At 45.0% G+C, this 25668-nt stretch overlaps 1 protein-coding gene across 1 annotated transcript in view; it reads right to left on the bottom strand.

The window, feature by feature from the left end:
* The window catches only part of RYBP (RING1 and YY1 binding protein), a 41943-nt gene extending 17963 nt beyond the window's left edge, over window positions 1-23980 (bottom strand). Inside the window, exons 1-2 of the mRNA XM_053989124.1 lie at window positions 23803-23980; window positions 22845-22970 (exon numbers count right to left, since the gene is read on the bottom strand). Of these exons, the coding sequence (XP_053845099.1) occupies window positions 22845-22970; window positions 23803-23834 (158 nt within the window). The 5' untranslated portion in view covers window positions 23835-23980. The remainder of the gene's footprint in view (window positions 1-22844; window positions 22971-23802) is intronic.
* Window positions 23981-25668: the final 1688 nt, after the last annotated feature.

Genomic DNA, 25668 nt, shown 5'->3' with positions numbered 1-25668 from the left:
AGAATAAGTCCAGATAGAAGCAAAATTACAAACTACCATTTCTACCACAGATTCTGAATAAAGTTAATAAGCCCTAAATCTCTAGGGATGCCACTAAAAGAAAAAAAGTGTCAATTGAGCAAGGCAGTAATTTTAATTCAGCTACATCAGACACTGCAGGCTTTACCTAAATGAGCAAAACTTGAGCTTTTCCAGCAAGCCAAACCTCCTTTTTATTAAAAGAACATCAATGATAGGATTTCCTTTCATATGAAAGAAGCATTTCAAGAGCCCTTGAACAGCCAGGAATGCAGCTTCATGACAAAGCCCCAGCCTGCAGCAGCCGTGCACTTTGAGAGAGACATCAGGGCTGCTCCAAGGTGGAGCAGACACTGCCCAGGAAGCAGCACAGGGAGCTGGTCCCACTGGTACCTCACCTACTCCTTCACACCTCTCTCTGTCCCAGCACCATCAGCAGTGAAAAGGTCACTGCCAGTGGTTTAGAGAAAACCCCACTGCTCAATAACCCAGCTTGCTTTTCTAAACACGCCAAGAAATAAAAGCTGCTCTGAAGGACGGGGCAGGCAGACATGCGTTTTCAAAAGGCCACCATGTGCTCAGAGGAGCTCTTTTTCTCCATTGTGTTCTCTGAACACAATGTGATAAGTGAACACAGATGTACCAGTGACATTTGGGGGTGTCCAGCTCCAGCAATCCTGCACACGCTGCCGCTGCCCGGGAAAGCCACAGGGAAAATCAGGCTGCCGTTGATAGCTGCTGTGCAGGCACTGTGGGAACAACACAGCTCCAGAGCACTGCAACTTTTGCTTTCAGAATTATTACGCTTGGGCCTGAGGAACTGACCAAAATGGTTTCAAAATTTGCCAGGAAACAATATTACAATACTTAGTTTGAAAGCTCTTCCTCTAGAAAGCCTTAGAAGAAGCTCCTTATTAAACTTTGGTTCCCACTTGCAGTACCTGTTACCTGTATGTGCCTAGCATGATGTAGAACACAGCAACACAGCTACCTTTATAAATAAAACTACCAGAGAGTGTTCTCCTACACAACAAAAAGCCAGGAATAACTAATTACAACAACAGAAACATTTCCGAGTTCTCCGTGAGCCAACTTCTGATCTGCGGTTAACAATGATAACTACTTGTCCAGACAAACTATCATTTTTCAAGAAAGTTCTCAGATAAGATAATCTTGAGCCTAAATGCTGATTTTTATTGTCCTACCACTGTTTTCATCCTGTTGAATCCTACTTTGCAGCTTTGCATATACTCACATGGCTTGTGTTTATTTGTACGTACATGAACACGCCCAACCCAAATCCTGAATTGCCATCAGTCTGGTACAAGTCCCAAGGAGGGAAAGCAGGCAAATTCAGTGAAGAGTTCTTTTCTCCCCGCTTCTTAATTCTTCGAACACCTCTGGTGTTCCACCCTGGAGAAGTGGTTAGTCTCACTGAAAACTACCGGTTACACTGTGATCCTGCGCCAGCAGCAAATCACTCCAACTGCCCTGGCACCATCATTTAAAGTCATTTTCCATTTAAAGACTCTCACATCAGCGCCAGCACAGCCTTTCATTACCCATCCCACTTAATACCCACAATCTCTCCACAGCTCACTCGCTCGGTCTCCACTGACCAGGCAGCACACAGAGACTGATGTGTGGATTATTGGGATTCCTAATGGTTCTCTCCCCGCTGGCCAAGCACGGAGCTCTTGGCAGCCTGCCTGACCCGCAACACGTGTGGGTTTGTCAGCCTAATGCACTCTGTCATCTGCACAGGCTCGGGGCGAAGCAGGCCCCCGTGGCTCCCAACACTTCCAGCTACTTCACTTCCCAGCCCTGGTGGGAAAAGAGGTACAGAAGTGAGTGTCTGGGTGTTTGCCACTGTTTGATTTCCGAGAGGCAAATACGTGAGGTAAGAACAGCAGCATCCAGCACAATCCTTTAACCAAAGGCTGGAGAGTCAACACGAGGCTTTCTCATACAAAACATCCGTCCTCGCTTGACTGTTGTCTTGCAGTGACTCAAAATCTGACCATCAAGAATATAGATCTGAGTAATTTCTTTTTATATAACCTACCTTCTGTTAAAGTAAATAGTGACAGTGAAAATTCAAAGATATGGACTCAAAAATTTTTTCTGACCAAGTCAGTTGCCACTCATTAAGCTGAAGGTCTTGTTGTTAAACTGTCCCTATGCCTGCCAATTAGTCAAGACAGAAAGAAATGAGACTTGGGCATTTTTCTGTATAAAAGATATATTGAGGTATTTTTAGGTGTGAGACAATGCATCAGCCCTGTAAATCCCACTGTAAATTCTGACAGGATGAATATACAACAGGAAATACCATGCAACATGCAAATAGCAAATAAATGCAAATTTACCACCATGTGTAACTAAGAAGTGTAATGAAAAGTGAAACTGGTTTGTAGATGAATGAAATACAGAAGCCGGCAGAGATCTTACTTGGAAATTGAAGAAAAGAATACTCAGAACACAGCTGAAGTTTCATTTCCTCTGTACAACAAAAGAGAAGAGAAAGCTCAAGAACAGCACATGGCACAGCCTCTACAACCTCCTCAGACAACACACACTGCCCTGACACACCAACATTTTCTACTTTATATCTGATGTCATGTTACAGAGATTTTGTGAATTATATGAGCAGAGAAGGATAAAACTACCAACTATGTAACTAAATACAGGGATTTTTAGACAACATATTACAATTTTTTTTTGGTGCTAATAAACACATACAAGTTCTTTTAGACTAGCAAACACGGTAACAAAGTTGTTTTGTTAACAGAACAAGTTGTTTTGTTACCGTGTTTGCTAATTTAAAATAATTGACACTACTAAACTACACTGGGTTGGGTTCTGGAATCATCCAGCTCCCAGCATCACAATACCCAGGCACCTCAATCTCAGGTGTACTTATTAAGATACCCCTTGGTTAGGGTTTATTTCCATTTAACTACAGGGGAAGGTTTTTTGAGCTCTGGGACTACACCCCACTGGTGATACACATCTACCAGATTAGAGAAATTACTCACTTCTGGAGATTTACAAAAATGACTCAGTGGGATTCTACTATGTTATGCTGCTTCTTCCTCTAATTTCTTACTGGATTTGTGCAGCTAAATGCTTATCACTAGAATTTCCAAGTTAAAGCAAGCTAAAAACAGAACCTTGTTTTTACTCGAACGCATTGCGGAAAACAGTTGAGCAACCACTTCCTAAGGAGCTCCTACCCGCGCTCTGCACCAAAACTGGGGAGTAAAAGAGCACAAGCTTTGGGGTTAGCATAACATTGTGAGCAATTACACACATATGAACCATCTAGAGGAAAAACAAGAAAATATTTTTCATCACCATCTCTTTTCGAAATGCCTGGAGTCACTTAGAGCAGCAGCAAGTGCCAGGATTCAAACCAAACAAACCTCCCCCATCTGTCTGCACTGTCTACATGAGACAGCCCTGCCTGTTCCTGCCATTCCTGCTTCCCAAACCCACCTATTCTCCCTTGGTGAACCCACAAAGCCACAGGGGTTGGCACCACTGCAGTGGCAGGTTTGTCATTCATGGTAAACACCGGGGAAGGCTCTGAGTACTGAAGCCCCAGAATGAGTATTTACAGCCTGACCTGGAATCTAAAATGTCTAATAACATCTTTAAAAGCTGAGTAGCAACTTGGAAAAACATGCAGGCTTAAGTGGACTACTTGAAATTGATCACTTCAGCTAAAAACTGGGGTATGTGTGGCAGAAAAGGTTGAAGCAACCCCTTCATCTGCAGTAACACAGATTTTTGCTTTTCCACTAAGTTTCCTCAGAAGAAATTGAAAGCAATCAAATAACACAGAAAAACACATGGAAATTATCATTATGGCACAAAAACAAAAGCAGAAAAGCTTTTATGTGCCTCCTTTTAACAAAAGAAAGTCCGCTTGACTGACTTGAGCCCACGCCCCGAGGCAGGGGCTTGGTTTGGTTTTGTTTCTGTTTATTTCAGTTTCCCTGTTTATTCAGCTTCTTCCCTCTCCCGGTGGCAGCCAGGGCAGCACGGGCAGGAAGCTCCATCCAAAACCAACAAGCAGCCCTTGATCCTGACAGCCACTCCATGCTGCTCTTTGAAATACAGATAGCCAGTGTCCTTGTGAACCTGGAAAAAGCTTCAAGTCTCCTCTAAAGGAAAAGGCAGCAAAACACCTCAGAGCTTCCTTGAAGAATTCCTGTGTTTGACCCCAAGTGTCACGTTAAGCTCAAAGAAGGCGGTGGAGGTGAAGAGGGAAAAGTCAACAAGTTACACAGTCAAAGCTTGATGTAGCTGAAATGCCACTCACACGGTGGTTAAAAGACTACCAGTGTGAGTTGGAAGAGAATCCTTTGCTTCTTCCCTGGAGGATGCAGACATTTCCCAGAGATGATGGTACAGATACCAAATGCTTGGGAAGCATCTGGCTTCTCTGCTCACAGACAAATGCACTTCGGTGGTGTTTCAGATAACGCATCCTACAATGAAGTTTAACCTCAGTGACACCAATTCCACCAGGTTCAAGCAAACTTCTTTGCCTTACACAGGCAGTGGACTGATTGAGGGATCAGGGCTGAAGGAAGAGTAACATGAACCTTTTAAATAAATTTTTTAGCAGAAAACCTGGATACTAAACATCTTTTGCTCATTTTGACATCCACAGCAGTGCTCTTTTTTGCTCTACTTCCTTTTGGAATGGTCTGCTTGCATTAAGGTATAAATCTGGGACCCTCATTCGCCTAATCTCAGGTACACTCAGCCAGCAAAAATGCAATGTGCTTTTCCATCACTGTTCTGCCCCAACAGTAATCCTTTTCTTTACAGTACGAGCTGAAACACAAGTTTCACCAAAGCAGACAGCCTCCCATCAAAGTACTTGGTCAAAGAAATCTCCAAGAAAAGGTTTTTCTCAGGAAAGTGGATTTTTAATCTAAACAGATGTTGTCTCAAAAGATACCATCTCAATGACTGACATGAAATACCTGATATGCTTACAAAAGAACCTTGAATGATAAAGTCTAAAGAAGCTGACCTGTTAATGGGCAGCATCTACAATGCCCACTGCAAAACCAGGACACAAAGCCTTTGACAAACTATTTCTTCACTGCTTAAAAAACAAAAAGCCACCACAAGAGCTTCACACTCAGCTTCTTTCATAACACAGGTTTCAGCAAGAAAATCTCATATCAGCAAGAACAACAGGTCATATATTCCCCTTTGGTCCACTCACAGGAGATCATCATTCCCATAAAACAGGGTCTAAGTTTTCTGTCAGAATTTTACAGACCACAAAGTTCTCCATGCAGATAAACTATGCTAATCCTGTATGCACATACCCTCCCCACAGCACACACAGGTGCACAACAAACCTGCCTGAGTTACAAGTGATGAGAAACCCTTTGGATCCTGCAATACTTTATAACAAGCATTTCATAGAAAGCAGCAGCAACGGTAGTGCTAAAGTTGTGATGATCTGCTGGTTTAAGTTCAATAATATCTACAGGAACATACAAGCTTAGTCTAAATCTACCCCATGAAGCTGAAAAATAGGTCCTCAGACTTGCATGCCTCCTTTCAAGGGACCACCGAAAACTGGAAAAGCTATTCTAAATATTTCATTAATTATTGCAATCACAGCATCTCTCAAATTCTTTCAGCCTAGGTAAGACATTCTTCTATCAGCTGGACTGATTTTTGTACTGATCTGAACTTCCTCCTTTTCACAACTGTTAGGAACAGCCCACCCACTACCCAGGTCTTTGCAGATAAGGTTCATCCAGAGCCTCAGGACAGAGAAGGGAGAAGACTGGTAGGCAAACACTCCTGGAAAAGCAGGAGTGAAAGAGGCTGTGAATAACTAATACCTGCCTACCCACTGAAGCACACTAATTATAGAGAATAATTGAACAACTGCTTTCCTTACTCAGGGAGGTGCAGATAAGAGGCATGGGCCTTCTCATACCTCAGATGGGAGTTTAAAGTGCTCTCAGCTGGCAGCAATGCATAGAAAAAAGTCACCGGCTGTGACAATTAACAGCTTCATTTTAAGTCTCTTTTGTTCAAGCAACTCTTCCACTCATATTACATGAAACAGCCCTTCCTCAACTAAACAGACTTATTCAAGGCACACAGCTACAACCTGAATGTAAAACCCATAAGGCCCTTGATGCTGGGAAGCAGCCACACTGTTTTAATGCTGTGGAGTTAAAGGTGTGAAGTGGACCAGGGGTCTGGTGTCCTCCTACAACCCCAGCAATACTTCACTGTATCCACTCATTCTATTTAAAACCAGGTTCTCAGGGAAACTCAGAAACAAAGCCATGCATCAGCCTGCAGAGGAAAGGGAGAGATGTCTACAAAATGAGTTGCTTCAGGACATGCACAGACATGTGAAAAATGACCTAGAACTTAGGGTAAGCAGCAAATCCTTAAATGAGATGTGAAATAAGGTATGGATAGATTTCATTTAAGTAGTTGTTTACTAGCAACATTCTAGGAAAAATGTATTTCAATTAACAGACCTATGGTGATTTTATCTACAGTCTGTCCACTCAATCAGTGTTCCTTGGAACTGGATGCATGGTGGGAATTGAATCTCTTTGTGAGAACAGGTGTGAGCATCTGCTGGAGCTGTGTGCAGTTCTGCATTACCTCTGTTCCAAAAACAACACAACCTTCATTAAAACCTCTCTTCATTAAAACATCTCAGTTGTGAGATTTTTGTGCCACTTGCTGCCTGAATTTGCAAAAAAAAAAAAAAAAAAAAAAAAAAAAAAAAACCCACAAAAAAAAAAAAACAACAACAAAAAAAAACCAACAAAAACCCACCTTTTTCTATAATACACTTTACACAGAGGCTAAAAAGAGACTGCTTGCATAACAAGTCTTATGCAATTTCCCAAATAAATTTCTACCTTTGTAAGGGGGGAAGATTATGATGACTTGAAGCTTTTCAAGGCTGCAGATTTGGCTTCAAAAGCCAAGAGTCCACATGCCATTCAAAATCTTACTGATAATTATTGCCACCACATCAGCACCCAAAGATCCCATCAGGAACAGTCATCCACTGTGTAATAACAAAATACACAATTTACCACCAGTGAATAATCTCTAAAGAAGAGGCTGACACCAGCTAAAGAAAAACAAAACCAAAAAAGATCACTGAAACGCAACTTTAACTTTATAAACCATCCTCAGCCTGGAGTACTTTGCCAGAACAAATACAGTAGTGAGTGTCTCATGTGGAAAGCCTAGACTAAGAAAAAAGCCCGCTAAAATACCATGCAACTGAATGATCAACATGAAGATGTTTAAAAAACAAACAGCCTTCACACTGTAAACAAGCAGGTATTTTAAGTCACAAACAATCCAATTAACTCAGAGAGCAAAAAAAGAGAAGTAAAGAATGAAGCCCAAGCAGCAGCATAGAGAAAAGTAAGAGAGGCAAGGGACTTGTCCAGCAGAAATTCTGACAAATATTTTCACAGGTCTGAAAAAAATTTTCTTCTCCTTAACTTTTTTTGTTGTTTTTGTGACTTGGCCTTTTCTCTCCACTGGTGTTTCTCTGTTCTCCACTCAGCCCCCAGTGCACAGGGTTGGCAGTGACATCGACCCTGCTGTGGAACAGGAACGACCAAGTCCTGCTCCAGCTGCTGCTCCAAGCAGGAATCTCAAACCCCACCCAGGGCACAACTACAGCCTTGGAGCTGCACTGGGAATATGCTGGAAGTGTCAGTGATCCAGAAAGGAAAAGAAGCCTTAAATCCATTTTCATTGAAAATTGAAGAGGTCCGCTCCAAGTTTCAGATCTTGGAGGCCTGGGGGATTTTCAGCAACAGCTTCAGCTGGGTATCAGGGAACAGAAGAGGGACATCAACCCTGGCAGAGACAGCATCCATCCCTCCAGAAACTACAGACATTAAATGACACAGCTGAGCTAATCAGTCTCATTCCAAACAGAAGCTGCATTTATCATCTCAGAACAGCGAACTTTTTTCTTAATTATCCAAGGTCAGTGGCAGTGAATATTGAGCAAACTGACTTGGAGAAGCAATACAGATAGAAACCAGGAGAGCAGGCAACCTTACATTTGATTAGCAATAGTATCCCATTTGAAAATAAAGTAGCTCTTTTTAGAGATGACAATTACTTTCTAATTAATCACCAATCAATCACCAACCAATCACATTTGATAAGGTACCTTTTTAGAAACAGAAATACTAAGTTCTGTACCAGAAAAATTCTGCCTTTTCCACATAATCACATAGGTTGGAATAGATCTTTAAGATAGAGCCCAACCCTGCAGTGTCAGGTCCACCACTAAACCATGTCTCCAAATATCACACCTACACATCAGCCAAGAGGAAAAAAACATTTTTAGATGTTGGAGTGCAAAGGTTTAAGACAACTGAAGTGTTCAGCAGTCAGCTAAAGGAAGAAAATTACATTAATTTTTTATCAAATTCACCCAGAATTAGAGCAACACCTCAGAATTTTGATCACCATCTCTGTGTGCATAGGATATTCACAGACATTAATATAAAAAACTTGAAAGCATTACACCTCCAGTCCAATCCCTACAAGACAGGAGGTCTGAGGTGCACAGACTCACCTGCTGCCTTGCTGAAATACACAGCTTTGCCTGACAGGTTTGAGCTTGTCACAAAGCAGAAATTACTCTGGAAGGCTCAATAGCCATTTCAGCTCCCCTAAAAACACAAGTGGTTAAGGGCTGACAGGTACTGCATAGCAGAAGGGTATTGCATAATTGCCCTGAAATGTCTATTCAAAACCTCCACAACAGAAATGAGCATTATTCTCAGGAGCTGGGGAGTTTTTTCATGTGGCATCCATAATTACACAGCAGACAAAGACTTCTGCAAACACAGAAGCAAAGAATAGTTCCAACAAGTCTAACATGAGCAATGTTCTTGGGTTGACCAGGGCCTGATGAGAAGGACATCAGAGAAAAGGAAGGGAAGGGGAAAGGTGCAGAAAAATTCCTCCACAAGTCTCGTGAGGGAACTGACACATCAGCAACAAACCTGCCCTGACCATAATGGTCCTGGGACAAAAAGCATCACCCTTTAAATGTACAGTGGTCCTCAAGCAATGCAGGGATTGCGTGGGGCTGTGTTTTTTTCCAAGTTACATCCTGGCTTCCTAAGCTTGTTGGGTACATTATATAACTATTAATTACACCGCTGTTCGGCGTGCTTTTAACTGCAATGATTCAAACTGCTTCCAGGAGCTCACTAATCCAAAGTACAATCCTCTTGACAGCAACTGACAGATTCAGAATATTCAGTTCTAGCTGAAAGGAAGACAAATCAAACCCCTCATCTGTTTGCTGCAGAAAGAGCCAATATTTTTGCTGACCAGACCCACAGCTCCTTCAGGGGCTGGGACACACTGTCCACAGGGCAGCTCTGGGCAGCAGCCGGAGCCAAGCTGTGCTAACACAGCAAAGGAGGATTTCTTCCCAGTGGCCACCTTCAAATTTATAGGGAAAAGAGAAAATTTGGTCTGGTTTGCATTTCCTCAGAGGCATTGAAAGGTTTCAGCCATCAGCTCCTGGACCCAGCAGACACCCTCCTTGGACACAGGCTCTGCCCTTCCCAGCCATTCTGGCAGCTGGGACCTTCCCTGCAAGCTCCAACACAATTCTACATGCATTATTTATCCCTCCTGCTAAGTCATGCAGTGGGATAATTACTTAACTATTGTAATGATATTTTGCAATGGCTGTACTGTTATACTGATTTTTGTGAGCTTGCTTTTGCTGCATGTTTTGAGAAATGAGCATATTTTCCTGGAGTATAAAAAAGCCCAAGTTTGATTAATTTGAAGCCTAAGAGCTGGATGTCAAAAGTGTATTTTTAGAATTATCAATTAATTAAAACAATGTTCGTATATTACTTGATTTCTGATGTATCTGCTAACAACCACAGAAGACATGTTTATTCATTAATCTAATGAAATTTGAAAATAGTTATTAACAATTTGTACATGTTAATGACAAAGTTTTTCCTTCTAATAAAATGATGTTTTCCTTTTAAAACTCTTCAAGATTTCAGTTAGCATAATTATGAAACATCTGAAAGCTGAGAGACTGGCAACATTTTTATTAACAAACTTAAACTCAAGTCAAGACACATTTGCATGTCTTGCTTACCACCACATTACACTTTACTGGGATAAATGCTCATCTTAAGACTCAGAGAACTGTTACTGTAAACCACTGTTTAGAATCAGTTTTTTCTATATACTCAACATGATGTAAGCTACACAGCAGAGCAATTAAACAATTATTTATGTCTCCCTACCCCCAGGATGCTCTTCAGGCTATGCATGATTCAAGGTGCACTCGCAGCAGTTATCAGCATTTCAAAAAATTCAAAAGTCACAGTAGTTCAGAACTGGTTGGAAAACTTTTTCTGCCTGGAGCCAGCAATTCTTCCAGCAGGAACTTCACTTTAAAAGCTGTTAACAATAATACCCTGAACTGGCACAAGCAGGGAAAGCAGCAAGTCATGATAATTGACCTGTCTTACCTACTAATAATCTGCTGGCTATACAAGCAAAGACATGGATACAACTCCAGGGAGAAGAAATGTAATCTTTTTGATACAAGTGAACACATAGATGAGGCTCGTTGAAAACTGTAGCTCTGCAAAATTTGGTGAATCTCTTGGGTTTTTCTGGGTATTTTGTTGTATTCTGCTTGAAAACAAGAAAATGTTCGGTCACAGAGGTGGTCTCTTTAAAAAAATATAAACCCCAAAACAAACAGAAAATAACCAGATCCAGAATTGTAGCAGTCTCAGGCCCTGTTCAGACTTAAGAGGCTCCATGAAGACCAAGAGCAGAGTAGTCTGAGGAGTAGCTCTGCTTACATGGACACAGAAAATGCTATTTCCTGAAGTCTTTGTTTAGGGCTTTATTCAACACATTTCTCAAATCTTTTTTATCTATTAAAAACATCTACTTGAACAAACAGTCTTGAGGAAAAAAGCAAGATCACAAAAGACAACCATGTTAAGTTTCATCTCAACTTATTCCCTTTTTTCTCAGTGCATCAATCCCAGAGGCCTGATCCAGCCATTGCAGCTGACAGCAAAGTGCTGTGCTGACTTCTGCAGCCTCTGGACATGACTCAAAAAATCAATGCAAGGAGCAAAAGGTCACATTCTCCCCAAGCATCAACTACCTGTTGAACCAAGACAGACTTGCAGATGCCAGCACACTCGGAAATAAAGCAACCAACTGTTATTAAATTTATTTCTAAGCACAATGTCTGTATTCCCACACCCGTGACTAAATAAACCTGTTCCTCACACTACACCTTTGTGGGGGAAAAAAAAATAAACCACTCATGCTTGTGACAGCTTTTATAAACAAATAAGTGCAGTACACAGCTGTACAACTTCAGAGTTTTGAATTCAGAGTGCCAGTGGGAAAGTTAGTCTGGCTTAAAACCCCCCCAAAAAAATGGCAAGACAGGAAAAACTAGAGAGATGGAAATAAAACCAAACTACTGCTCAGTGCTATCCTTCACTGTCCCTGCACATTAGGGAAAATCCTGAGAACTATAACGGGTACATTATTACGGATCTTTTTCCATTACTTGCTTGACATGCTGGGCCACTGGCAGCACAAATGCCTCTTTCAAGCACAAGAAGTGAGACTGTCCTCATGTTTTACATCTTTTTAAGTGCACAGGCTGAACATGAAGGTGTGCACTCCCATGCACTCACAGAGCAGGTATGCAGCACATGGGCATTATATTCTACCCATGCTCTGTTTGTCATTGATTTTTCTATCAATTTGTTAACTTGTAATTGGAAAAAAATTCATCCCCTTCATAGAGACAGAACAGCTTTTCCTCACCAGAAAGTTTCACTGTTGCTTTTTTGAATGCTGATTCAGGTGTCTCAGCCTGGCAGTGTAAATTCCTTGTACATTCCCAGCTGATGGAAGCCAGGAACCTCAAGGAATCCTTCAGAGGTCTGCAGCTCTGAATGCAAATGTGTGGTCCCAGCTGGCAGAGGTGCTGCCAAACTGTCAATAAGTCATCTAATGAAGCTCAAAATTTCAGTTTGAGCTCTGCTATTCCAGCCCGTCCCTGTGGACAGCCCCACAGTCCCATGGATGCTAACAAAGCATGTCTCAGATGCATCAGATCTTCCTGACCTCAGAAGTTAAGCAACTTACAACTAACTTGACTCACATCCGGCAATAAGTACTCCTAATTAATGACTCTTAATTGCTGCCAGAGCCCTGTATTCCCACACCCATGACAAAGCATGCTCTGCTAACCCCTATGTAAAATTGCACAACTCTGACAACCCCATGCCTTTAGTACCACAGCTGAGCCATTCCTCTTCAGGAGCAAACACAGAGAGAAAAGAAGTGTACAAAAAGTACCCACCACACCATTCCAGCAGCTCAACACCACTTGCCTTCTGGCTGCCGCTGCTCTTTTTTCTTAACCATTATCTATACAGTTCAGGGAAAGGAAGATAAACATTGTTTATTCAAAGTCTGACTTCACATGCAGTTTTTGAGAAGATATTTCAGAACCTAAAGTGCTTCCCAAAAATGAACTTTACCTCCTACAGTCTGTATGTGGACTTCATAGTGCATTTACTTTGCAGATAGGTAAACGTATGCAGATGAGTTACCTAAATGTCCAGATTCAGAGCAAGTTAAAGCTTTTTTTTCCCCCCAAAAAAAGCCATGTCCAAGTTGCCAGGCCCCTGCTCACAGTGCTGGAGTGTGGTAGTACATTTTACAATACTGGAGGGTACAGAAACACCCACCAGCCCCTCAGAACAAGCCTGTCCTCCCAACGTTTCCAGCTTCTGCGTGTGCCCTGTTGGAACTGACCATCTCTGGACACAGATTCTGCTTACACGAGGTTTGCAGCCTTGTATCCCACAACAGGAGCACTCCTGCCCACCTTGAGGGAAGTCCATGCTTGCTCCTGATGGGATCACTGCTGTGGCTCCCAAGAGCCCAGAAAGGAGCGAAGTAGCCATGGCAGAACAGCAGTTTGCAGGTTAACTCACCCTCCCTGGGCAAAGCTGGATGATGCCCAGCACAACAAGCTACCTTGAATCCAGCTCAGCGCTGCTGCCACACACCAGCACAGCCCCAGCTGTCCCTGGACAAGCCACCCTCCCTCACTGCCTCGTGCTTTGCCTTTTGCTCTGACAGAAGCCCAGTGCCACCAGACTGCTGCAGTAACTTCTGCAACCCAAGGCTTCCCTTTCAACACTTCTCCTCCAATTAAGACCCACTGCCCTTCAAATCAGCCAGCTGCCTGTCTCTTCTCCACTAGTCAAGCTACCTGTGTGTAAAACCAAAATAATTCACCATTTTTATGGGCAGCATTTTTACATGATGCAGGTTTACAAATTGCTAAGATTATGCTGAATCACAAATATTTCCTAAAGCTTATTAAATATTTCTGTTAAATTGATCCACACCCATAGATAACAAATGAAAATGGTTTTATTTCTCTTCAAGGCACCTGTAATAAGGGAGCAATGGCAGCAAACAGGCACCAACCAGCTCCCTGGCCCTATTAGCATTACAGAGGAAAGCCTCCCCTTCTGCTGCTAATGATGTGCTCTACCCTGTATCCCCAGGAGACAAATGACTGCACTGGCTGATTGACTCCATCACAGGGCCATCATCCATCAATGTATTGCCTCTCTTATTGAAATCTCATCTCAGGAAGAGAAAGTGCTCTGTGCCACTTCCGAAAAAAACAGTGAAAGCACTTTCAGAATAAGAGCTCCAAGATATGTAATGAGAGCCAAATATTTCAGCAGGGACACACATTTCCAGCAACCTGAACAGATCAGCATGCTTTGTCCACCTAGGACAAGTAAGATTTACATCCTTTTGCTGAACTAGATCTTTTTCTTTTTAATTAAACAAAGGAATGAAACACGTACCATAGACATAAATTTCTTGATCAAATTATAATACAGACAGTGAATATAATCGTACAGATTAAAAATGGCATCCTGAGGATATTTAGCTAGCTGACTTGCTGAAGGGTAAATTCCAGCATCTCTTACACAGGCTGAAATCACATTAGCATCATACAAGCCCCAATGTCACCTGCAAACAGAAGTGAAAGAAAATATAAATCCTTCCATTAATTTATTTACTACATAGATAACAACAATCAAAAAAAAGACAGCAATTCTATCCCATTAATAAATACCCCTATAATTTATAAAACACTGCACATATGAGACTGGGGTACAGGGAGTAACCCACACTCTCTACTCACAGGGGGCAGTTTTCTGATCAACTTTACACCACTGAAGCCACCAGATCCCAGGAGTTCTGCATCCTCTGTCCACCTTCCCAAAACAACCATGTGAAGCTGCACATGAATTACCCAGACACAGTTCCACATGCACAAAAATAATTTAGTTCAGATAAAATATTTTAGATTATGATCAGTCTCACTTCTGTCTACTCAAAAATATAAATCTGAAGAAGACAGCTTTATCTCAGGCAAGATATTTCATCTCACTTAGCACCTCTGCATGTTACAAACAATTCATTATAACTCTGAAATCCCCATAAACAATCTGCTCGAGAAAACATGTCTAAACATTTATTCCTTGTTTAGCCCTAAACAAAATCCAAAACTGACTTGTTTTGCTTCCATTTTATTTAAAGACAACCAATCTGGTAAGATCCTAAAACTAAAGTTTTTGGAACTTCTGAACAGAGAATTACAGAATGGCCTGGGTTTGAATGGGATTCTAAAGATCACCTTGTTCCAACCACTCTGCCACGGGCAGGGACACCTTCCACTATCCCAGCGTGCCTCAAGCCCCGTCCAACTGGTCTGGAACAGTTCCAGGGATGGAGCAGCCACAGCTTCTCTGGGCAACCTGTGCAGGGCCTCACCACCCTCACTATGAAGAGTTTCTTCCTAATACCTAACCTAACCCTGCCCTCTGTCCAGTTTGAAGCCATTCCCCTTGTCCTGTCCCTTCACACCCTTGCAAAAATTCCCTCTCCAAGTTTTTGGTACCTTTATCCTTGTGGCATAAGGGTGTGTTCCACCATCCCCAGCCAGTGTCTCAGGAAAGACCACATACAGCTCAAATCAGGTCTCCTGGTTTCATGATCCATATTTTAGATCCCTACAAGCCCTTTTCCTTGTGAATTTCCAGTACTATTTAACAGAAGATTGGCTGTGGGTGTACTTTGAACTTTCAGAAACACAGAGAGAACTTCAGGAATAAAATATTATCAAAGCCACACCCAGTTTTAAGCAATTAATTTTGGGAGAACTTGAGATTCACATGATTTGGGATGCAATGAGTTACTGAACAGTCAAACAAAACCCAGTGGGCCAGCAAAAACAAGTGATGCTTTTCTCTCACTTATATTTGAGCCACTCAGAATTACTACATTTCCTATGTTTAACAGGCAGTGATTTTGCTGGTGTACCAATTAGCACTCTGCTACAAAGAACATGCTCCTAATTAATAGCTGGTTTATGGGAAGAGCAATGTTAAGGATCTGGTTGTACCTCCAGATGCACCAAAAAGTGCAAAAGGAGCTCTGCTTGATGTAAAGGAAATCTGTCTGCACAAAGAGACAATCAATGTATTTAGCATATGTCAGCTGTAAAAGGAACTTACATAAAAGTAATGGAGGCATTTCCACATTATTTCTGTTGTATCCTGTAATCCTGGACATCTGCTTAGGGTAGCATGGATGGGCTACTCAGTGTTCCTGGTCTGCTTTTTTTGCTGTGCCCTTAACATAAAGTGGCAATAAGGGAAATTTGCCCTTACCTGTCTGAAACAACTTTAAATAAACATTCATAAACCCTCCTGTAAGACCCCTTCACTCTGGAAATGGCCAAATTTCTCCTTTTACCTTGTGAAGAAATAGCCCAGTGCAAAGAGACAAAGTACAGCTGCAAGACACAGCCACAGAGAGAGTTTGTATGAATCCTATTTCAGGTCAGAGCTACGCATTACAAAACTCCAGCACACCTTGCAAGTGACCTACATTGCAGGACTGGAACCCACTAACCTACAGAACCACCTGAAATCCCACAAAATAGGTCAGTGGGTTTCCTCCAAAGAAGAATTCCCCAGACAAGGAGAGATGCACATGAAATAAAGGACAAGCAGAGCACACGCTGACGCAGGAGCCGTGTGTCTCACTCTGCTGCCATATTCCTGCAGACAGCAGGACTCCCCGAAGTGCTGTGAACTTCTGTGTTCCTCACCAAAGGACCCTCAAAGGACCTGTCTGTTCAAGAACAAAGAGGCAGGAAGAAAAGGAGCAGTGCCACGGCAAGGAACAGTAAGCCTACCAACAACACAAAGCAGCTGGAGTATGAGTGACACCCGATTCAAGATGAGCAGTGAACTCACCGGGAGTTATGGAAGGGGTGTCCAAGTTATAGCACAAAAGCCAGGTGTAGCCAGCCAAAACAATCCATCCAGCCCACAGCACATTTCCTGACTCCTTTCACCCCTTCATGAGGGTCATGGGTCTCATGCATTTTCTTCAGGGACCTAAAATTCAGCCACAACAGAGTCCCAGAGTGCTGCATGCTGCTGAGGAACGCCAACACTGAGCACAGGACACTCAGCCAAGATGCCACAGGGAACCAGACTTTGCATCCACCACCTCCCTCCTCTCAACTATCACTCTGGGCAACACTGCACACTGTCTTATTTCCAGTTCAACCAATTCATCTTACCAGACAAACCCCACATCAGGGTGCAAACACACCCACCAGCCCTGCAAAGGCAGCAGCAGCTGATGGGAACATGAAACAATCAGGGCAATTAAGAAAGGCATGCAGAGAAAGTTGCTCTGCATTCCTCTGCCTACCAGTTCCCCACAAGGACCTGTGGGGAGCCAGGGGTCAGCATCCCAGTGGACACCACGTCTGTTCACAGCAATAAAAGAGAGCTGCATGCCCTCTCCTCCTACACGCACATGCACACTTTGATTTAGATTGCCATCTCCCAGAAAAGCAGCCTATGGAGGAAGGGAAAAATGAATAATATCCACGCTGCATATTATCAGTGATGTGTTAACACACTCAGTGTTGCAGTTTATCCGTTAGATCTTCATAGAGTCTCCACAAGAAATCACAGATTAAACCCTACCACCCACAATTAATCTAAACGTACTCTACATAAATATTAGCAACACCCCTTTTCCATGTTGAAGATTTTATTATTTATTTTAACCAAAAGATCTTTTTATTCTAATAAAAAAAAGGAAAACAACCAGGTATAGCTATTGTTACTTAGTAGGATATTCAGAAAAAAAGTGGTAGAAGCAAAGTGAGTCATGAGAACCACCATAGTCCCTACTGAATTTGCCACCCTCAGCTTCTCAGGTACCCAAATCTGACAACCATAGCAAAGGGGTATTGCCTTGGTGCTGCACATCAACACTGAGGATTCTCCCTGCTGAGAATGATTTCCCAGAGGTGCTGAGATCTAAGAGAAATCCTGGGGTGATGGTAATGAGATCATTAATCAGAGCCAAACACCGCAAAGAGCAAATCAGGACACAACTCTCACTTCTTTCAAACAGCCAAAGTACAAGACACAGATCTTATGCCAGGGTTATGCTTGCACCAGGCTGACAGATAATAGCTGATCTGAAGCTGAACAGCTTCATCTGCTCAGTTGAAAACTCACAGACTAACTCCAAGCTAGTTTAAAAAAATAAGTGTAGCATGAATCTGTACCAGAAGTCAGTTCATAATGGATCAATACTCCAAGCCATGTGGCTGAGACACATGTGGTTCTGCAATACAAGTCACAGATTCAAACTTGGTGTGTTGTCAAACCACAGTCCCAGAATTCAGGGTTTGCTGTGAACCATCAGCATTGTCTGCTTGGCAGATGGTGTTTGCTCCTGCCCTTGGCTCCTCTGCCCTGGTGGATCTGCCAGACCTAGCAGTAGCACTCCCCAAATCTACAAAGTAACAGCCACTCACTTTTAGGCAGTGCTGGTGAATAAGGGATGAGACAAAAAGGGTCTCGAGAACTCCTGGCACGTGGGCAAACATTTTGCAAATAGGTATTGTGCATTCCAGCACTCAGCAGTACCAAGGCAGAGTTAAACTGCACCCTCCCCGACCCGAACAGCAGTCCCTGAGGGGACACATCCTCAGGAGGTGGATGCTGCAGTGGAACACTGCCACAACTCCAGGCTGGTACAGCCCTTGCCTCACTTCTCCTAATCCAACAGCCATTTAAATTCAGCAATCAACAGGAAAAACAGGGATGATTTAACAATAGATTCAAACAGCCAAATAGTAAAACAAATATTCCAGAGTAAAAGCACCAACACTGCTTCCACAACAACTTTTTTTAGACAAGTTACATATTCCATTTTTATAGAAATCAAGGCATTTAAAGGCCCACCTTTATGCAAGTGAAAGCTAACTAACTTGAGAGAACCCAATTAAACCACTTGGCTTCCAACCTACACCACAGCCACACATCACTTCAAGAGTTTTCAGAACAGTCCTGCAAACACATGGCAAATAAGCAGAGCACATATTATTTGTATGAAGGTCAGGATCATAAGCCTGATTCCTCATTCCAGTAATAGCAGGACTATCTGGTGCCTACTCTGGTCAGCCCAGCATGGATGAAGAAGAGAATACTTTTCCATGGTAGCATAGACAGTAGTTTGCATCCTTCAACGTGGTAGTTCAGATCCTGCAAACATGAAAATTTTCTGCAGAACTAAAGGGAAACAAAGGCCAGTATCTGAGACATCTGTTCCATACAAAAGAATTCAGTTTATAAACAGTTTTAGCTCAGCCTCCCCTCAAAAGTAAGGATGGCAAAAAGGCGAAGCACTACTGTCATCAGTCCTTGGGCACTCCACAATGAAGTGTACGATCGCATCACTTGATGCAAACTCCAAACCTTGCACTTCAAGCATACAGGTATTAGCAACAAATAAAACAGAAATTCTTGCTCAATTAATACTTGCAGAGGACACACATATTTCAATTCAATTTTGTAGTAAAAGCTCCCATGGTTAATTTGCATATCAGACATCCATTTGTTGCTTTCACATTTTCCACTGACTTTAAGTGCATTTCTCTGTACTCAAGGCACATTCATGATAAGAGGATATGGAGTTTGGAAAAGAAAAGCATTCACCCCAAATTTAGAGAAAAATTAACATCAGAGAAGCTCCACCACATTGCACCACTTGCCTATTCATCCAAAAAGTTTCAAAAACCAGTTTCCCTGAAGTCATAAGGAGGGGAGCAAATATTCACCTTCACAATGAAGTCTGAAAACAATCCCATGTAGAAACACTTACGGCCCTGCCTGGGAGGAGAGAGGAAGTTACAAGAGGTGTACAGGAACACAATATATGTAAACTACCAGAGAACCAAAGGACAAGAGGAGCAAGAATGCCATTAAAGAAAAACAAATAGAAACAAAGAGCCATCACCTACCCTCAAATAGGAACTGACAGGAAATACGAGGCCAAATCCTGCCCTCACATTCTTAGGAAATCCAAAGTAAACTTTCCTTCCGTGTTTGAAGAAGTAATGGATATTGGAAAGGAACATGTGTCTGTGGAGCAAACTTCCTGACAGAAGTTTCAATTCCAGTCTTCTCCTGAGTGCAGGAGCTGGTGTTGCTACACCAGAGCAAACCACCAGATGAGCCACAGGACACAAGTGAAAGTGATGACCAGCACCAGTTCCCTGTGCTCTAACACCAATAAAAACCTCCAGGAAAGGAATAAGGCACTGTAAGCCCCAGCAAACAGCTCCCCACTGCTCACTCTGCAGCCAGCTAAATCATCATCTCATCCAGCTGTGCTCTGTGTTGAACAGAGCTAGCTAGTGTCTTTACCATCATCCTCACAGAAGGAAAACAGTAAAAAACTCAGCATACTTGCCTAAATAGAAAGTAATAAAAGTTTAACCATAAAATAGCAAGAATCCAGGTGAGAAAAGGAAGTTAGTGACATACTGTAACAAATCCAGTATTCAAGTGCTACAGGTTTAATATAATCTTTGCACCACAATTCTTCAGAGATGGATTTGACCTAATTTTTATTTAAAAGTGCACCTGAAATATTTATAAACAGCTCCTTGAAAAAACAGTTGAGTGCAATTTAACTGTTTAGCCTCTACAATGATCTTGACTTGGCAGGTCAGCTCTAAAACTCACTGCTGTTTGAAGCTCCTTTTACAAGATCCTAGGGAAAGGAGATAGTTGGATCTGAGAAGATAAAACTTCTAACTGCTGCCAGCCACCCCTCCCACACGCCAACAGATTATATTGAGTCTGAAAAAATATACACACGGTGAGAATTAGCTCAGGGCCTCACCAGTTCTTAAATAAGAGAATATTTATCAGCCAAAGTAAATTCCACAACAAATAACCGGCTTCACAGTGGAGGGAGGGGAGAAGTAGGTCATACCAGTTCTTTAAAAAATCCCTGGGCATGCTGTGATTGCACACAATAATTTGATGAAAAACAGTTGCCTCACCATGTCTTTCACTACTTGGTTGAGTTTTTTTTTTTAAAGTGAGTTTGATAAATTTCTGTAAGTGTTACTGAAGTAAGTCACAATGAAGCAAGGCAGTTTTAACTGTGGAAAAGCGTCATCAACTTGTCAAATTGCAACTTAAAAGTCAAGCTCATCAGACACCTTATATTTCAAATAATAAATTATCAATCATAACTCATTAAGTATCTTTACATCAGTCATTTATTTAAAAAGTTCTGAATAATTTCCCAGCATTGACTCGTACATCACATACTATAAAATTCAAAGTAACACCACAAATCGCTCTGACCTCCCAGAACTTCCCAATACACAATGCTCTCTCACAACACTCAATCACTCCTGCTTTCTGTTATATTTATTCATAAATTATACAAATATGCAAGAAGACATGATGGGCCATTGAATATTTTAAATACTTTCTCAAATTCTACAAACAAAAGCCATTTTAAAAGCAGCAAAAATGAATAGAAAGCTGATGAATTAAATGAATTAAAATTAGAAGCCATTCATAAGGGTCCATTAAAAGCTAAACAGAATTACAATGTTCTAGACCCGAGGATCACATCTGCAAGTAAGGCTACAGCTCTTAACCCGAAATCATCGACTGCTATCGCTCTTAATGGCCCTTTAAAAGACAAACCATCCTACTACTGCAACAAACGGTTTGAAAATTATCTTTAAAAAAAAAAAAAAGCAAGGGCTTATGAGAGCAGGCTGCTACTCTCCAAATGAACAGCAGCATGGTGGCCAATGAAAATAATAGTGTCTGATACAGGATAGATCCCATCTGGGCGCCTACATTTCATCTGCTCCCGGTGACACCCAGGCACTGGTGTGACACTGGGAGCGTGTGGGGACTGCATGGCCACGCTCCGGAGGAGCGGCTCAGGACCAGGCGACTGCAGGAGCAACACGTTCCAGCGGAGCCTACCCACAGGAACCAAACGTGCTGGGAAGGCTCAGCTGCACGACTAAATAAGACCGAACGAGTCAAGAATCAGCTCACAGAACACTGCTGTCCCAAAGCTCCACCTTACTCAATGCTCTAACCATGCTATTTACTGGTTTAAGTTCAACACCTCTGCACATTTTGTAAAAAGCACAGATACTTGTAGCTGACGTGCATCACAAAACGCAGAGTGAAGCACTTCAGTGCTCTGTTACTGTAACTCAGAGAGTTTCAATGGCCCGCAAACATGCTCCCCATTAAAAATGTAGGCACTTCACATTGTCTAAAGCACAGTGCGAACAATAACAGTCCAACACGCTTTCACCTCCTTTGTCAATCAAGCCAAGACAGCCAAGTCATGCAAACAGCCTGCTGATGAGAGCACCTCAATACACAGCTGCACTCAAGGAAAACGACGCCTCTCACAATGGAAACCTCACAGACTATTTCTTTGGCAGAGCACTGCAATGGGAACTCAAATTTGGAAGGTACAATATGAACAAAATCAGAAATCAACATGGTAGAACAAATCACAAAAATAAAGGAAAGGCACAGCACCACATGCCTCCTATAGCATCAACTGATACCACCAGGACAAACTTTCCAAACCCTCTAACTGAGAAACAGCAAGTTTGGGGGCTTTTTTGAGATTAAATTAACTACTGCATGTCAGACTCAGCACCTCACAAAGACCTCCAGTTTCTCAGAGTAAGGCAATCAGACAGACCTGACAGCTAAAGCTTTCAAAAACCCGCACCATTCCCACACTGAGCACAAAGCCGATTCCTTTCTGATGACAACAGTCACCGAGAGATCAACATCTCAGGGAGAGAGTTGTTCTCACGGCATCTTTGGCATCTTTAGTTTCAGCCGTTTCCTTTCCCGCTCCCTAATCCTAAATCATTTCTACTCCTGTAGAGAACGCAGGTAAACCTCCACCCAAACCACAAAAAACCATCTGACCCAAACCATAGCCAGAGCGTTTCTGGCTGGCTGTGCATCTCCAAAAGGTTCTCTGTACACCAGCAACAAAAAAAAAAAAGCACAGAACAAAAAGATTCAGGTTGCTGCGACATCCACAAAACATGTCTTCCAGTTCCAATTAAACGCTTGAAAGAGAATTTTTAAAATCCACAAGCTTTTGAACAGGGACAGAAGGGACCACATCGGGGGAGAGAGGGGATGCAACCAGCCGATATCCAGGCAACAGCGAAAAAAATCAACAAGTCGGCGCAGCCCAGTGCGGAGCACGAGCCGCGTTCAAAGGTGCGGACGTACCTTGTGGAGGTGCCTTTCCTGACATCGCAGATGCTGCATTTGAAGGCTTCGGCGCTGTTCCTGAAGGTGCACACGCTACAATCCCAAAAGCCTTCGTCGGCTGCAGGTTTGGCTTGCCTTTTCGGCCTTGAGGAGGGGGAGGGAGAGGGGAAGCGTGTGTGTGTACGTGTGTGTTTGGGGAGGAGGAGAGAGGCGGCAGGAGGAGGAGAGAGAGAGAGAAGGAGGAGGAGGAGAGAAAGAAAACACACACATGAGAAACCATGTTACAGAGCCCCGAAACCCAGCGCCTGCTCGCACCGCCGCTCTCCCGCGGGGCCGGGAGCAGCCGACAAACCCCGAGCGGGGCCGGGCCCGGAGAGGTGCGGGGGGCGCCGAGCTCCGCCCCGGCCCCGCCGGGCCGAACCCGCCGGGCCGGGCCGCCCGCGTCCCCCCGCCCGCGGCGGGAGGGTGGGAGGGTGGGTGGGCGAGTTTGCGGGCTGGGAGGCGCGTTCCCTCCTCCACCTTGTTAAACCTCCCTTTGTCTGGGAGCGGCGAGTGCGCGGAGCGGGGAGTGCGAGCGAGCGGAGCCGCCATGGCTGCGCTCGCACCGCACCAGCCCTGGCACCGGCGGCAGGCTGGGAGACACCGGCACTCCTCCTCCTGCTGCCCTTCCACGCTCCCTCCATCTTAGGAGCCTCCCTCACTCTCTCCCCGCCCGCGCCCCCCCCCCCCCCCCCCCCCGCCCCGGCCCCCCGCGTACCTGGCGGGGCGGCGCGGGCTCGCCGCCCCCTCCCCGTTCGCTCCCTCCATCTTAGGCGCCCCTCGCCGCCTCCCCCCGCCGGGGCCGAGCACACGCCGGCGGCTGCCAGCCAGGGCCTACCCGCCGCCATCCCCTCGGCCGGGGCCGGGGCAGAGGCGGCCGCGCCGCGCTCCCTCCATCTTACCGCCTCTCCCCGCCCGCCCCCGCGCCCCCGCTCACCTGGTCGGGCTCTTCTTGTCGCCCATGACCATGGATCGGGGCCGCCCCTGCCCTGCGCACAAAGAAAGAGGCGAGGGGAGGGAGGGCGGGGGGACGGGGCTGCCTCCGTCCAGCAGGCTCCGGCTGCTGCGCACCCCGCGCCGCCGATCCTGCCGCTGCCAGGCTCCGCTCCGGACTAGCAGCGCAGCGCAGCCCGGCGCCCTCCCTCCTCCTCCTCCTCCTCCTCCTCCCTCTCTCCCTCCCCGCGCCGCGCCGCTCCGGCGGGCGGAGCTGCTGCCGCGCCGCGGCCAATGGGGGCGGCCCCGCCGCCGGCCCTGCCGGGGAGGGAGCGGGGGGGAGCCGGGAGCGCCCCGGGAGCGCCCCCTGCGCCGCCCCGCCGGGTCCCACCCCCGCCCGCACGGAGCCCCCGCGGGCCGCCTCTCCCGCGCCGCGGCCCCTCCGCGCCGGGAGGGCTCGGGCTCCGCGCAGCCCGCGGGTGGCCCCTTCCCTTCCCGTCCCTGCCCCCTCGGAGGGCTCGTCGCCCGCCTGTCCCCCGGGGAGCGGGGCTGCCGCGGGCGGGACGGCGGCGCACGGGGGACGGCAGGCCCGCTCCGTGAGGGGAAGGGCGGCCAGAGCCGGCTGGCCCGCCCGGTGGCTGCTCTGGGAGTGCCGGAGCTGGCTGGGCAGAGGGAGACAACTCCTGCTGCGTGCCCTGACCTCGGGGACGGGCTCCCGGTGCCCTCACGGATGCCTCGGCTGCCACCTCTGTGAGCTGGCTTCAGGCTCGGGGTCAGGGCAGCGGCCCGCCCAGAGGCCAAGGTGTTTCGACAGCGCTGGTGTAGTGCTGCTTCCAGAAATGTTCCCATCAGTCCCTCAGTGATCTATCGACTCCACCAAGCACGAGCTGTGGTTCTGCAAAACTCCTGAGGTGGCAAAACGTGGCGTTCCTAAAAAGTGGCATTCTCAAAAAGCGGCGTTTCCCGAAAAGCAGCGGTCCTGCCCTGAGATTCCCCACGGCCCCCTGGGGCCTGTGGAAGCGCTGGCGGGGCGGGCTGGGGTGGTGACATGCCAAGCGTGAGCTGTCAGTGTCTTTGCTGAGCCCCTTTCACATGGGGCTGCTTCCTCTGCAGCAGCCAGAGGGGATGGGGGCTGTGAGCAGCTGAGGAAGGATGGCGCAAGGGGCGATGAGTGAAGGCAAAAAAAGTTGGTACAGCCACACACGGCTTGCAGTGCAGGCATTCTTTCACTGTGCTCTTCCACTGTGCTTTCCCACTTTCTCAGTAGTGACTAAGCCAGGCAAACATCTCCCGTCAGTGAACAGCAAGCTTCATCCCCAGGCAAGGTGCAGGGCAGACAGGAGGGACGTGTGGGCTGCACAGGGCTGTACCTGAGAGAGTGGTGAGTGGGGCTGCAGGGAGAGCGTGGAGACAGTCTGAGCAGAGTTAATCCATGGCTGAGTACAAGGGGGAAAAATTAAAATTATTGCTTAAAAGCAAACCAATGTAAGTGGCTTAAAGAGGATAGGCACCTACATGGCAGGAGGGAACATAACCGTGTCCTGTGCATTAAAGCTTCAGGAATCTGGACTCACAAGCCACAGAGGGTTTCTCCCTCCACCGATGCCCATTTTAACAGTCAAATCATGCTGACAGTTACCTCCTGTATTTAAGAGCTTTGTGTAATCCATTTACCCTACCCAGCCCCCCCATGCCCACCCAGGTAATTTAACCCTTGCTGGCACCTCCACCAACCATTTTAATTTCCAGACAGACTTCCAGTGACTTTTTTCTTCACCACGCAAGTTCCTGAACAATACAGCAAGACGCAGACATACTCCAAGGGCAGAGTTAAGGTTGCACAATTATCACATGTAGGAAGTGTCATTTT

This window comes from Vidua macroura, chromosome 13 (assembly GCF_024509145.1).
Source record: "Vidua macroura isolate BioBank_ID:100142 chromosome 13, ASM2450914v1, whole genome shotgun sequence".
Classification (NCBI taxonomy): domain Eukaryota; kingdom Metazoa; phylum Chordata; class Aves; order Passeriformes; family Viduidae; genus Vidua; species Vidua macroura.
The sequence above is the reverse complement of the archived record's forward strand: the minus strand, read 5'-3'. Positions and strand labels throughout refer to the sequence as shown.